The sequence below is a fragment of the Gossypium arboreum genome, chromosome 8 (assembly GCF_025698485.1).
Source record: "Gossypium arboreum isolate Shixiya-1 chromosome 8, ASM2569848v2, whole genome shotgun sequence".
Taxonomy (NCBI): domain Eukaryota; kingdom Viridiplantae; phylum Streptophyta; class Magnoliopsida; order Malvales; family Malvaceae; genus Gossypium; species Gossypium arboreum.
Window position 1 is genome coordinate 134,627,460 of NC_069077.1, and position 15,015 is coordinate 134,642,474.

The 15,015-nt window shown below is 28.0% G+C and overlaps 2 protein-coding genes across 2 annotated transcripts; one reads left to right on the forward strand and one right to left on the reverse strand.

Annotated features, from left to right (window-relative positions):
• Nucleotides 1-5,028: 5,028 nt before the first annotated feature.
• Nucleotides 5,029-8,279, forward strand: LOC108468893 (probable sodium/metabolite cotransporter BASS3, chloroplastic). Its single transcript, XM_017769761.2, has 5 exons — nt 5,029-5,523; nt 6,822-6,917; nt 7,027-7,333; nt 7,428-7,675; nt 7,793-8,279. The coding sequence occupies exons 1-5, from the start codon at nt 5,174-5,176 to the stop codon at nt 8,037-8,039; spliced, it is 1,248 nt and encodes a 415-aa protein (XP_017625250.1). The 5' UTR covers nt 5,029-5,173; the 3' UTR covers nt 8,040-8,279.
• Nucleotides 8,280-11,055: 2,776 nt separating this feature from the next.
• Nucleotides 11,056-13,393, reverse strand: LOC108467587 (40S ribosomal protein S8-like). Its single transcript, XM_017768274.2, has 5 exons — nt 13,268-13,393; nt 13,128-13,200; nt 12,063-12,393; nt 11,672-11,841; nt 11,056-11,261 (listed from the first exon to the last, which is right to left on the reverse strand). The coding sequence occupies exons 1-5, from the start codon at nt 13,269-13,271 to the stop codon at nt 11,180-11,182; spliced, it is 660 nt and encodes a 219-aa protein (XP_017623763.1). The 5' UTR covers nt 13,272-13,393; the 3' UTR covers nt 11,056-11,179.
• Between the last annotated feature and the right edge of the window lie 1,622 nt (nt 13,394-15,015).

Here is a 15,015-nt window from a genome sequence, read left to right on the forward strand (position 1 = left end):
AATTTTTTTTTTGACTTCGATCCTACCCCGTAAGTCATATTTTTGGATCCAACATTAAAAAAGGCCCTTTGACTGTTAAAGTTATAGAAAAATTATAAAATACTTCTTTTGGTACGATAATTTTTGTAATTTTTTAAGAATTTTATATTTTTACATTTTTATAATTTTCTTACAACTTTATATAATTTTCTAAATTTTTTTATATTTCTATATATTTTATAATATTTTATGATATTTGTAAAATTTTACACTTTTTTACGATTTTTATATTTTATATTTTTTTCTAATTTTTAATAAGTTTTAAATACTTTATATATTTTGTTATTAAAATTTAATAAATTTTACAACTTTTATTGATTTTTTATTTTTATTTTTTTGCCACTTGTCAAGTCGTAATTGTGACATGTGGTGATTTTAACTGAAAAAATTAGGGATGGCTAACTTTAACAGCCAAAGGGCATTTTTCAGTGGCAGATCTAGAAATACGACTTAGGGGCAGGGGCAAAGTCAGAATTTTTTTTTTGGGGGGGCGAAATTAAATTATATATTTTTATGATAAAAAAATGCAATTTCGTCATTTTAATAACCTATATCTTTATAATTTTTAGAGGATTAAATTAAATTTTTATCATTTGGAGGCAAAGTGAATTTTTACCATTACTAATTTAAAATTTTATAAATTATAAATGACCTAAACGGAAAAAAGTTTATTTTAGAGGGGTTGGGGCCCCTGCCAGCCCCTAGATCCACCCTTTAGCCTTTCTTTTATGCATTTTGCCTTTTTTTTTAAAGTTTGAAAGTTTTTTTTATGCATTTTAGCAGTTTAAGTAACCAATTGTGTGCAAAAAGAGTTTAAGTTCTTGTTTTGAAAAAGTTTGAGAGCTTTTTACACCATTAAACCTATAATATATAGCTGAAAGCGAAATGTATTGTCTCATTGAGGAAATGCTAGGTAAGTATACTGTCAATAAAGGTTTTAGATTCTTCAAATAAAATTAAGTGATTATAAATGTATATTGTATATTATAATATTAAAATAAATATATATAAAAAATGAGACGCAGAAAGTTTTTGAACTGTGTTTGTGGTGTTAAAGAAATATATTCCTAGTATATTAAATATTAACTCATAAATAAATCATACACCAGTAACTTTCTCTTTTATAAAATATGCTTGAATAACTTAAGGGGTGTTTGGTTTGTCGAATTTTATATTATGGCTCTTAATATTATACTCGAATAAGATTATGGTATTGAGATTCCTAACATTTCGACCATCCCATAATTTTATATTCATTTCAAGATGTTATAATAAAGAGTATAAGCTCGTTGAATTTAAAATTTTAGTCAAAAATACCTCTTATTTTCATACTATTGATGTAAGTATCTTTTTTTTAAAAAATGTTTATTGAATGTTTTAGGAAAATAATTTATTTTTATTAAATTTTGAAATTTGATATTGTGCTAAGTCACGAACTTGAATTTATTTGATTAATTTTTTATGAAAAATATTTGATTAATATTAATTATTATTTTTTATATGGTTTTATTTTTTGAAAAGAAATATTCCATTTTTTATTTTAAATAAAATTATAATAACTTACATTACTTAAAAAAACCAAATCGACACAAACATTAATAATTTATAATAACTTATATTCCTACAAAGGTTAATAGCGAAAAATGTTAAAAATACAATTAGGATTATTTTGACAAAACATGCAAATGTTAGTGATTAAATTTGCCATTAAGCCTTTAAAAAAAGACTCAAACTATTAAAAAAATCCAGTTTTCTTAACGTGAAGTCGTATTAAGTAGAACATAAAACTTGAAGATTTATATTATAAAATTTAGTTTTTCTTTTCTTTTCATATTAAAAGCAAACCAAATTCTCTAAAATAAATAATTATAAATTTTACAAATAAACTATTATAATTAAGTTGTAAATTGAGTTTTTGTTCAATTGGCATGAGTTATTACCAATATAAGAGGACGTGAGTTCGAGTGTGCTTAAACGTATTATCATCTTATTTATGAGTTAGAGATGGACTATGCATAATTCTAAGACTTGTATTACTATAATTTTACTCCAGTTTAATTGAATCTCTCCAAAATAGAATTTTTTAAGTTATTATGATTTTATGAAAAAATAAGACTACAAGATGTTTAAGTCATAGAAGACAAAAAAATTCTATAACAATGTTTATTTAATAAATTTTGCTTTTAGGTAATTGTTAAAAAATAATAGTCTCAAAATCCAAACTAATAAGGAAAGGAGAAAGAGGAAGAATTTGGTTGTGGATTTCGACAATCAATATCGCCTGAAATGATGGCAGTAACGCAACTATCGTTCGGATTTGAGAGAAAATGGTGATGATGATGCTGAAAGGAAGAGACGAGAGAAGAATCAGAAGAAACGAAAAAACAATGGAGAGAATTGTTCAAAATTTAAGAAAAAACGTGTTTAAATTATAGTCACATCAGCATTTAATGGATCATATGTGATTTAATAAATATGTTAATAGGTCGGGTCGGGTCAGATTTAGATCAGATCTAAGTATAATATTAACGTATTTTATATTTGTTTAAGTTCGATAAAACTCAAAATATAAGTTTAAATTTTTATCCAAATTCTCCCGTATTTACTAAAAAAAAAACTAAGCCCACCCATATTATTTTTAATTTTGTTTTAAAAATATTTACATTATTTTAATATTTAATAATTTTATATATTTTTATTAATTAAATTTTTTATATAGTCATCTTAACATTATTTTATTATTTACATTAGAGTAGTATTATATATTTAATATAAAATTTTATTTTTTAATGTGTAATAAATTACATAATATATAAAAATAATATAATATAAAGTATACTAAACTTAAAATGGGTCTTGTCGGGCCCAGACATTAAATGTTTAAGCCTAAGTCCTAATTTTTTATCGAAGCCCAATTTTAGGCCTAATTTTATCTAAACTCTTCCAAATTTCAGATAAATCTTCAAGCCTAGATAAATAACTCGGCCCTTAAACAGGTTTACGTTTCAGTGACCCAAATATTATAAATTGATAATATTAAAAATTAAATTGTAATAAATTAAAGTTTAATAATCAAAATATAAATTTTACCAAACATAAGTGACTATTTTAGAATTAACCCCAAACACATCGAAATGGATAATTCTAAAATATAAGGAAACACGACATAAGAACACGTGGTGCATTGATGTGACGTTAGTTGACATGCATGGACATGCAGAGCCTTGATAGACTCAAACCTTTCAAACAACATTCCAAACTAGAATCCAATCATTTTCTAACACATTTCAACCAAATTCCCATCCTCCACTTATTATGTTCGACAAGTTTCCTAAGGTATCATATAATATGATTATTTATTTCCGTACGCCCTTGAGTTCAAGCATATATTTCTTTTCCCCTTACCTTTTTGTGTTTAATTCATTTAGATCCTTTACTCCAATGATAATTCATACGTTCGTCTTGTGTGCCATGTCAAAAACATTTTATATTTTTATAAAATTTTAATATGGTGATAATTTATATATATGGATCAAATTAAATATATATAAGCTATTAATGGACGTTAAAACCACCAAATATAAATTCTTACGATAAATATAACAATAAATTGAAAATATATAGGAGTAAAGTTCAATCCACATGGACTGGTTATCTAATTTCACCTTTTCTTGTGACTAGATTCGCTGTTGCGATCCTAGTCGTGCCCACGACCTGTACGTAACAATGCTAAAAAAAATAAAATAGGGGGTTTAAATTGATAAAGATAATAAAATAAGAAAATACGAAGTGTAATAAAATAAAATAAAAACAAAATCAAAATTTCAAAAATAAATTTAAGCAAATAAAGTAAATTGGTAAATAAAATATTTTTAAGCTTAGCCTTTATCTCGGTGTACTCTAATATTTATCTAGCCACTTTTTTAGATCTTCAACCCTTTAATTTTTATCTAGCTAACTTTAAATTTTCAATCTTTCCATCAAGCCCTGCTCTTTACTTTTTGTTCCAATTTAGCCCTCCTTTTTTTTGTAAGAGTTTAAATTTAACACACCAACTTCATTCCTGATAAGAAAAACTCAAATTTAATAGCATTTTATCCGATAATTAGCTAAAATAAATATATTAAAAATACGAATTTATCTTGCTACCAGCCATAAATCTTTTTTACGATAAACTATGTTTTATGTTTTATTAATCTTCGCATTTTATTATTTTAAAATATATATATGTATTTTTTTATTAATCTCAAACTTTAAAACTGTGATGGTTAAATAATATTATTGGCATAATGATTTTTTTACCCTCCAACTTTATAAAAAATATTTTAATCATTCATTTATTTTTCATCTTTTTAGTCGTTAAATTTGCACTTTCTTGTCAAATCACTTTACAATGGATGAAAAATAACATTTTTCACTTTGATGACTGATATACACATGGAATACCACATTAATGACATATCAACATTTAATTATTTTTAATTTTAAAAATTTATAAAATCATTTTTTAAAATTCAAAATCATTAAAAAGTATAAAAATATTTTTTAAAAATTAATTAAATGTTGACATATCTTTCGGTGGCAATCCATGTATATGTCACGTTAGCAAAGTTAATAAACTTTAGAAAATTAGTTTTGAAAGGAAGTGAGGTGAAAATTAAAATAATTTAATTAAAGTGAATAAGTTTAATAATGTGTAATTAAAGGAAATTAGAGATGCATAAAGGGTAAGAGTATGCAAATTAATAAAATATCCATTTTTAAAATAATTTCTTAATTATTATACCCAATAAATTTCATTTAAGAAAAAATAATATTGCTTTTTGTCAAACCAGAATGATTATTTATGAGACAAAAGAAAATAAATTGGGAAGATAGTAGAAATGTGTAACGGTTGAAGGACTCCATTGCAAATATCACAAAATGACTTTGACTTCATCGTGACCGTCCAATTTAAACTACACTATCAGCACACTCTAAAGTTCCCAAACTACATGTTAACATACAAAAACCAAATCCATCACCTCCTTTGGTTTCGTTTTCGCCACCCTTCCATTACTCAAACCTCCCCGGCAGGCCACCACCTATCTCCGGCGCCGGCTTTAAATAGTGAAGAAAACATCGATCCACGGCAATGACGTCGATCACTCCCTTTCTTTCTCTCGCAGTCCCCACCGGGAAGCAGCTCTCAATCTGTTCGAAACAAGTAACGCCGTGTTGTTATTCGAGAATTGGTTCGATTCCGTGTGGGAGGAACGGTTGTGTCGACGTCGGCAGCAAAGGTAATGGACGAAGGTTGTTGGTATTCGCCTGTTCGACGACGCCGTACGTACGAGGAATTGGGTCGCAAAGGGTCTCGATTGGGAATAAGACAGATGGTGGGGCAACGAAAGGTGATTTGTCTCAGGCTTTGTCGGCGATGCTTCCTTTCGTCGTCGCTGCTACTGCTGTTGCTTCTCTTGTTCAACCCTCCACTTTCACTTGGTAAGCTTCTTTCCGTTTTTTTTTTCTTTTTTGGCTTTTTAATCAGTTTTTCAATGATTGTTTTCTTTAAACTTTCTGGGTTTTCGATTTTTTTTTTGTCTGTGTAAATTCCATTGTTTTGCTTTACTCTGTACTCTGAATCTGAATCCGTTGTTGGGAAACCTCTCTTATTTTTATATAATTGAGTCCTTTTGAAGAACTACAGTTTCAATACATGAAAGCATATTATTTTGGGATAAAGCAGCATTTAGCACATGAACTTGCCAATGTTTTACACTTTAATCCTTTAGTTTGGTAGATTTTCATAATTTAGTCCCTAAATTTGGATTCTGCAGACACTCTTAGGACTTGAAAAATTTTTAATTTTTTTTTATAATTTCCTTATATTTTTTTGTATTTTGTAGACTTTTAAAATTCTATATAAATTTAGTATCACCCATCACACCTTTAATGCAATTCAAATTTTGGGATTAAAGTGAAAAAGTTGTCAAGTTGTGAAACTGATGTGGATAAAAAATTTGTAAGGATAGAGTTAAAGAATTATCAAGTTTAAAACTAAATGGTACTTTATCTCTATTATTTGGGTCAATTCAACTTAATGTCAAGTAGGAAAGACTCAAAAATCAAAAACCAACTCGAATCGAAATGTTTTAACAGTCAATAGAATGTAAATTTAAAAACAGAATGAAGTCCATTTTTATTTAATATATAATTAATTTTAATTTTATGATATAAAAATAAGCATTTTACAGTGAAATAATTTAAAAACGGTTGAAAATTGATTTTTTAAAAGTATTTATAAAAAGGATTTTGAATTTTTATTAAATAATATTCAAAAACTATAAAATAAAGCAAAGCTCATTTTGTTAAAATAAATCTAAAATTTCAAAATAAAAATAAATACAAAAAGTTGAGAACTAAATTATGAACTGTTCAAAAATTTAAAACCCGATTGAATTAAACCGATATCACTTCTAATCCAAGTTAAATGTGAAATAATTATCAAGTTCAATAATTATAAAGGACTCAAAAAAAAATTTAAAGTCGAGAATAATTGCCTAATTCAAGTGTTCAAGATAGTTTATATATATATACATTGGTTATTCATTACTATTTTTGCCCCACTTTTTGCGTTTTAAATATTAGTTATTTTGACAGGTTTTTTTATATTATATTTTTGTCAAGTTCTCATGTTCTTTTCTTTCAAAGTTGGCTTTCGCTTTGGAACCAGAAATGCTCAATAGTTTATTAGACAATGGACAATGATTCTGGAATTAATAAATAAAACTATTATGCAGGGTATCTAAGGAATTATATGCTCCTGCTCTTGGTGGAATTATGTTGTCAATTGGAATTAAGCTTTCCTTGGATGATTTTGCACTTGCAGTGAAAAGGTATAACTGTATGTATATATATATGTATTATATATAGTTTCTAATTATGCTGCTACCAGTTCATTTTAGACGTTTTTCTCAAGTTTTTTATGTTTTTGTTTCATTACAGACCATTACCACTATCTGTTGGACTTATCGTACAGTATATGCTCAAACCGGGTCTCGGGGTTCTAATTGCAAAGGCGTTCGGCATGTCTCCAATGTTTTATGCCGGTTTTATACTCACATCGTGTGTTGCAGGGGCTCAATTGTCTAGTTATGCTAGCTTTTTAAGCAAAGGAGATGTTGCAGTGAGTATTCTTCTCACTAGCTTTACCACCATTGCATCGGTGCTCCTCACACCCCTTTTAACTTGCCTCCTCATTGGATCCGTTGTTCCAGTTGATGCAGTAATGATGTCAAAGTCAATTTTACAGGTAATGTATAGATTAAACCGATGTGCATTCTCGAGTTAGCATTTTTGTTTTATGGTGCAAAAATGTAAAATGTTAGCTCGGTTGTTCGTGTTAGGTGGTTCTTGTTCCGGTCGCTCTTGGAGTTGTGCTTAATACGTATGCAAAACCAGTAGTTACTATCCTCCAACCTGTGATGCCTTTTGTTGCTATGATCTGTACATCCTTGTGCATCGGTAGCCCTCTTGCACTGAATCAGAGTCAAATTCTATCAAAAGATGGTCTCCAATTGGTTCTTCCGATTTTGGCGTTTCACGCTGTGGCATTCGCTATCGGATATTGGATATTGAAGATTCCTTCTTTCAGGTAATTCAAACCTCCTATATTACATCCTATGTATTTAGAAGCTCCTCGAAAATTGCTTTAACCACGTCCAATGCATAACCGGTTTCCGATATGGGGATACCATATTGTTATGCGCAGGCAAAGAGAAGAAGTTTGCCGAACAGTATCGTTATGCAGTGGAATGCAAAGCTCGACAATGGCAGGGCTTCTGGCAATCCAGTTCCTAGGAGGTAGCAGTCAAGCAGTTCCAGCGGCATGCTCTGTCATAGTAATGGCTATTATGGGTCTTTCACTTGCCTCTTTATGGGGCAGTGGTTACCGTCTTAGAGACTTACCGTCTTTACTTGGCCCACAAACTGGCCCTGCTGTTCAGGAGGCTCAATGAATCGAAGACTCGAAACATGTTCCTGGAACTCAGAGCTGAATCAAGCTAAAGTTCCGACACAAGACGGTCTGAAATAGGAAAAGGAATGTTGTACAATTCATAGAAGGTAAAAGGACAACTGTTCCTAGAACATATAACAGTTAGAAAAGCAGTACTTGTAACTTGAAAGTTGCTAATCTTTGTATGTATGCATGTATAGGTAAGGTATATAAATCACAAAATCTAGGTTCTCACTCTGAATGTGCATTCTTTTGTTCTCTCTCTTCCTTTCTTCTAAATTTTCACCTTGTGCGCTAGGGGTATAAATGAGTTGAGCCAAGTTTGAATGCCACTAAACTCGAGCTCAAATTAAAATTTTGACTAAAATATCTCTATTTTTTAAGTAAGTTATATTATTTTGACGATAATTTTATGTTTTTATTTTTATAAAAATATAAACAATATAATAAAATTTAAACCTACTTTACTATTTCAATTAAAGTCTTATTTAACTTTTATAAATATATTTGCTTAGTAAATATATTTTATAAATATCTATTCCATATTAAACATTTTAAATGGTTGTTATAAATTAACTCAATTAAATAATTATTAAAATATTATTATTTTACAAAAATAAATTATATTATTTTAAATATATTTTTCTAACATTTTCCATCTTTCAAATTAAAAAATATAGTAAACATGATATTTTACATATAAAACTTAAGGTATGGAAGTAGAAGGTAATCTATTTTTTTGTTAAAGTTCGCAACAAGTCCTTGTACTATATCATAAAGTTCATTTTAATCTCTCTATTATTGAAAAGAACATTGTAGTCCTTGTATGTTTGAAAAGCTGACATTTTAATCATTGCATGTTAACTTTGTTGTTAATAGAATAGCATAACTAATATGACATTAAATTAAATTAAAAAGTTAAATAATAATTTTGAAGAATGAGTAAAGGTAAAAAATTGATTTTGCTATTACCTAAAATTGTTTTCGATTTTTTTGTGCACAACCGTTAAATTGTGTCATTCAATTAATGACAAACTTAACATATAAAGATTGAAATGTCAACTTTTCAGGTGGTAACTTTAACCCTAATTTTTTAGAGACATAAATAAACTATTTGTCAAATTTATTTTATTTACAGGTATTGGATTTTATCATAATAATAACATAAACAAAGAAGAAAAGAAGGAACTCGAACCCACGACCACATGGTTAAAAGCCATGCTCTCTACCGGCTGAGCTAAGACGCCATACATTTAAAAGTTGAAAGTTCTATTTTAAAATGGTATCGACCTTAGCACTTATCAATGCGATCCCAAAGTAGAGTAAAATTGCCAAACCAAACTCAACTTTTGCCCTCTCTTTGGAGGGAATTACGACGTTAGGGTCAAATACTCCCCAGTTGAAGCTGTAACTGTGTTTCATCACCTCTGGCTTCTACGGGATACATTATGTTATAGCATTCATACTTTTATATTAAGATATTATTTTTGGATTATCATTCTATACACCCGTCGGTGGAATACAAAAATTCCACAAGTAGGTTTAGATTGATGTAATCTATTTTCAATGTATAATAAGATAATAATTAAATAATTAAAAACAGATATTTAACATCATCTTATATCCGCTTGTGGAGTATAAAATAATTATCTGTGATTTTTATATGAAATTTTATCATTTGTCACCAATACAACAAAAATATATATACTGATTTCTTAAATTTTTGAATATCTTTTTTTCATTTCCGGGTTCTTATTTTACCATCGCCCATTTGTATTTGTTATGTTAGTGTTAAAATAATTTGTTATTTTTATAATATTCAATTTATAATAATAAATAATTAAATAATAGAATAATAACTTTTTTATATGTATACTATAGCGGATTGCGGAGCACATATATAAGAGCTTTAACTGGGTTGTCGAAACTAATCCATTAAATTTAAAATTTGTGATTTTATGAATCATTATTTCTCTGAATTACTATATTTCCTTCCCTTGTTTTCAACCCTATAGAGAAAACGTTTTTTTCGAATTTAGTGGATATACAAATAATATATCAATTTGAAGTGATCTAAAAAAATCCTATGTTTGTATAAGAAAATGTACGAAAATAAATCAAGACATATTTTTAGAATTCGAAATTCAAAATACTTTTTTGAAGTATGCTACAATTATGACAAGAATCGAAACGCTTTTTATATAACATAACATGTACAACTCAATATCTAATTGGTTTAATAAATCCTTAAAACAAATACAAAGCGCTAACAATTAATACAATGCTTGTTACATAATTTTGAGATAGAACTCGCATTGATTTTAAATCTTTAATTGATACATAATTCGAGTTTAAACCTTAAACAAACTACTATCTTATTTTTTTATGTTAAATTCTATTATTAATTCATGTACTTTAGAAAATTGTAAATTTAGTCCATATTTTTAATTTGATCAATGTTATTGTTCTTATACTTTTCAATTTGATCAATTTTAGTCTTGTATTTTTAAATTTTAAAATTTTAGTCCTGGCCCAATAATTAAATACTATTGATTAAATCTAATTATTTGATTAAATCCAATTACTAATCATGTACTATGTGCATAGTTGAAAATTAATCCATATTCTCCAATTGGATAATTACACATAAATATGGAAATAACAAACTGATAAGGCATTACACATGATAATATGCCTACCAATTAGATTAGAAATACAAAAACTTGAACTTAATAAATTTTTAGTAGTACATGGACTAAATCCATAACTTTTGCAAACTATAGGGATTAATAGCAAATTTAAATTTAAAGTGTAACAAGTTCAATTCGAACTATCACAAACAGACTATCCAAGCAATCACTAACTAGAATCAAATTATTACAGTATAAACAGACTAAAAATTGGTATAATCTAAACTAAAGCCAACAAATTGAAACTAAGTGAACTAAAACTCGCATACATAACGAGACTTAATCATCTACATATACCATATTCATACTAAAAAAACAGCTAAAAACTTTATTCATACTAAAAAACAATTGAATACCATTAATTCAACCAAATAAAAATATATAAAAACTATTTCTAGTTTATTGTCACCAAACTTTTAAATGAAAAAACAAAAACACCAAATTAATTCATCTAAGCAGCTCCCGCACCCTTGCCCTTCTTCTTATGCATTTTCTTCATATAGAACTCCAATTCTTTACCTTCCAATATGTACCTAAACATATAAATTATATTAAATTAAATATAATATTTTGTAATAAAATTTCATGTAAAATGGCATGCAAGCATCTTTTTACACATGCATGCTGATCAATATATATATATATATATATATATTAATTTTTGATGTATTTGAAAGTCCTTTGATGGAGGATAGCTTAAGAAAAACTGGAAGAATCCATAATCATCTAAAAGACACTTAAAATATATGTCAAACACAGATATTTCAAACAAATAAAAATGTTGAAATAACATAAAGATTAGTAATAACTTGTGTTGCTCTATCTATTCACTTCCTTTAAATATGACCCTCCAAATACAAAACTTGAACATGTCATATGCATAATTATACACGACTCTCGCATGCAAATCCCAATAAGAAACAGATTAGAAACCAAAACTTACCCATCAGCTCTGCCACATTGACCAGGCCTGGAAGATATGCATGCCAACAATCTACCACCACCAAATTGTTCTTCAACGTGAGGATCAAGTTTGCGATCTTTTTGGCGCTTCTCAAGCTTCCTTGCTACATGCTTACTCCTCTTGGTTTCCTCGGCAGCCCCTTCTGGTTCCTGTCAGTTTTTTTATGCAGAAACAATAAATATCAACTCAAAGCTAAACCCAATCATCAAAACCTACGTTACTTTAACTCGAGTATGAGTATCTTATATATGTATGTATCTAATATGAGCATGTTCAATTTCATTTCTTAAGCTTTTTTATTATGTAGCAACATAGTTTGAAAGTGACCTTCAATTTTCAGTAAGGGAAAGCTAATTTATAAACTTTCTACCTCAGTAGCTTCCTTCTTAGAGGCCATCTTCTTCTTCCTCCCAATGTCAATGCCGTAGTGCTGAAGGTACCATTGCTTAAACGGAGCCGCATCAACTTGAATAATGGCACTCTTTACCAGAGTCTGTGTGCGAACAAGCTCATTGTTCGAGGCGTTATATACGACATCGAGAATACGAGTCTTACGGGTTACGGATTCACTACCCCATGAATAGTTGCCTGTATCCAATCTCAACGCTCTCCACTTCACGTTGCCTCCTCTAACACGGATTCTCCTGACGGTTTTGTTGCTTGATAGCTTTGTATTTCCTGGCTGGCGGCCGAGTTCATACCTGTCGCCGAGAAAAACTGAAATCATCAATAAAGAAAACCGGGAATTCAGTGGATCTATATTCCCAAAAGTACTCATCCATAAAGTACTGACCAAGTACCTCAAATAACAGGCATCTTGGCCCTCGAATCTTATGTTATTTGGACTCGAAATAAGTGTCAGATGCGAGTTTTTCCATGGATTTGGAAGGTCATATCCTTATTTCCGTGTCCAGGTGTAACATTAGACACCGATATCACACAGACATAACTCAAGAAACATAAAGCATCGGAGAAATAAAACTTGAATCATCTAAGCATAAGATTTCAAACATAAAACCATACGTGAAGACCACAGCAACATCCAAAATAAACATATCAATCTTCCATGAATATATATACATGATTGAATTAAGATCCATGCATATACATATATAAGTATGTATATTATACATATATGCGTGTCATGTAGGTATTACATGATTTGAATCTTCCATAATCCATACATATAAACGTATTGACTCAAGAATGGTTAATTTGTCAGATTTAATCATAAATCATAAAATCAAATGTTATGCTTCAAAAAGAGGCACCTTTGCTAAATCCCACTCTATTTCTACCATCAATGATAATTGATAAACAATTTTTTTAACAGATCCATTGTTTAAGGAAAAGGAATCCCAACGCATTATTCATCAGCAGATTTACCAAAACAAAAACAAAAACGTAGAAAAATGGGCACAAAATGGAAAATTACTTTCGTTTCTTCCTCCAAGCCTTCTGCTTGCCACCGGTGGAACGTCTCTTGTGCATAGAATCCCTGGAAATACCTGAGAAAAGAAAAACAGCATAAAGAGTGTTTGGAGGGTGAGAAAATGGAGGTATCAAGAAAATTACCCATGATGACAGAACGGCTTAAGGGACGGGTTCTGCTTCACTCTTTGGTTTCACTCTCCCAGGCGCTACCAAACCTCTACCTTTGTTTTTATATTGAGAGGCTAGCTGCTAATCGCCTACCAATTCGGTATATTTTGAACAATTTTTTTTTTCTAAATTTGATTTAAATTACTATTTAATTATAAAATCTATTTTAATTTAAATTTAATTTTTTAAATATCTATTTATTTTATTTGTTTAAATTTATTATTAATATGGATATTTAAATTATAAAATAAAAATTTAATATTTTAACCTTTTAAATATTTAGTGAATTTTCAAATTAAAAATATAAAAAATAATTGAATTTCAAATTATGTTAAAAAGGTTTTATCTTAACACTTAAATTTAAAATAAAAAGGTTTCATTAAAAAATTATCTTAAAATAAAAAATAATTTAAAAGTAAATTTTTATTTATCTAATTAACATAAAATAAGAACATTTTTATTTATTTATTCATTTAAAATTAATTTTTTAAAAGAAATTACCTTTAACATTTTAAAATTTTACTTTAAAAATTATATCTACTTCATCTTTAAATATTTAGTAAAATTTCAAATTAAAAATAAAAATTCAAATTAAATTTAAAAAGTAAAATATATATATTGAGATAATCTGTAATCATTATCTCTATGATTATATGTATTATATTATATAAATAATTTATATTCATTAGCTTTATTGTAACTCTTCCTTTGTCTTGTTTTTTCGACTAAAATACCAATAAATATCTTTTTTAATTACGAAAATACCAATAAATATTGTTTCTATCGATAGAAAGATTTTTTAAAGATTTTTTTATATTAGTTAAAAGATTTTTTCTCTTTAATTTTATGTTGTTAGTTAAAAAAAAAGTAACTTCACATTATTTAATAACAAGCTAATATATATCACATTGCTTAAGAAAACAAAAGACTTTGAGGTCTATAACCTATTGTAATAAAAGCACTTCTAATTAAAAGCATTTTGCTTAAATCAGTCAACTCCCACAAATATTTAAAAATTCGACCTATTTTCATAATTAAAAAAAACGGCATTTATTAGCATTTTAGTTTGTTTTTTTCAATTAGTTCTTTTCACTATTACTTTTACTACTTTATTTTTTTTTGTTAACATTTGGTGTTTTACTTTTTTTAATTAATATTAAGTTTTTTATAAATTTAAGGTATTCTCAAATCTTATGTATTGGCCTAATGATTAGGATATTTACTGTCCTAGATGTGACTTGGATTCGAGCCGCACTAGTCGCATTGTTGTTAAGGCTCTAACCTCCTCTTGAAATTCACCAAAAAAAAAATTTTAAAGTACTCTTTCCTAGATCTGTCCATGAGTCGAGCCACCTAGTCCAGCCCAAAGGCCCGTTCGAAAAGTGAGAGGGTTTGGGTAAAAATATAGGTCTGAAAAAATGGGCTTGGATAAAAAAATAAGGTCCATTTAAAAAACGAGTCTAGCCTCGAGTAAGGCTTTATTGGCCCAGCCCAAAAATGAAAACAAAAAAAAATTTGCTGCTTTTTTTATTTTTTTGCTATTTTTTATTATTTTCTTGCTGTTTTTTCTCTATTTTGCTACCATTTCACAATTATGTTGTTACTATTTTGTTGTTATTATTTGGATATTGTATAACTCTTGTTTTATTGTTAATTTTGTTACTATTTTTCACATTTTCTTATTAAATTACATTTATCTTAGTGTTATTTAAGTATACATA

Bases quoted from the DNA above. Each gene is read 5' to 3' on its own strand.
- LOC108468893 (XM_017769761.2), top strand. From the start codon at position 5,174: ATGACGTCGATCACTCCCTTTCTTTCTCTCGCAGTCCCCACCGGGAAG. The intron at 6,918-7,026 runs GTATAACTGTAT...GTTTCATTACAG, and splicing joins TTTGCACTTGCAGTGAAAAG to ACCATTACCACTATCTGTTG. The intron at 7,676-7,792 runs GTAATTCAAACC...TGTTATGCGCAG, and splicing joins TTGAAGATTCCTTCTTTCAG to GCAAAGAGAAGAAGTTTGCC.
- LOC108467587 (XM_017768274.2), bottom strand. The intron at 11,842-12,062 runs GTAGAAAGTTTA...AAAAACTGACAG, and splicing joins CTAAGAAGGAAGCTACTGAG to GAACCAGAAGGGGCTGCCGA. The intron at 11,262-11,671 runs GTAAGTTTTGGT...TTATATGTTTAG, and splicing joins CAATGTGGCAGAGCTGATGG to GTACATATTGGAAGGTAAAG.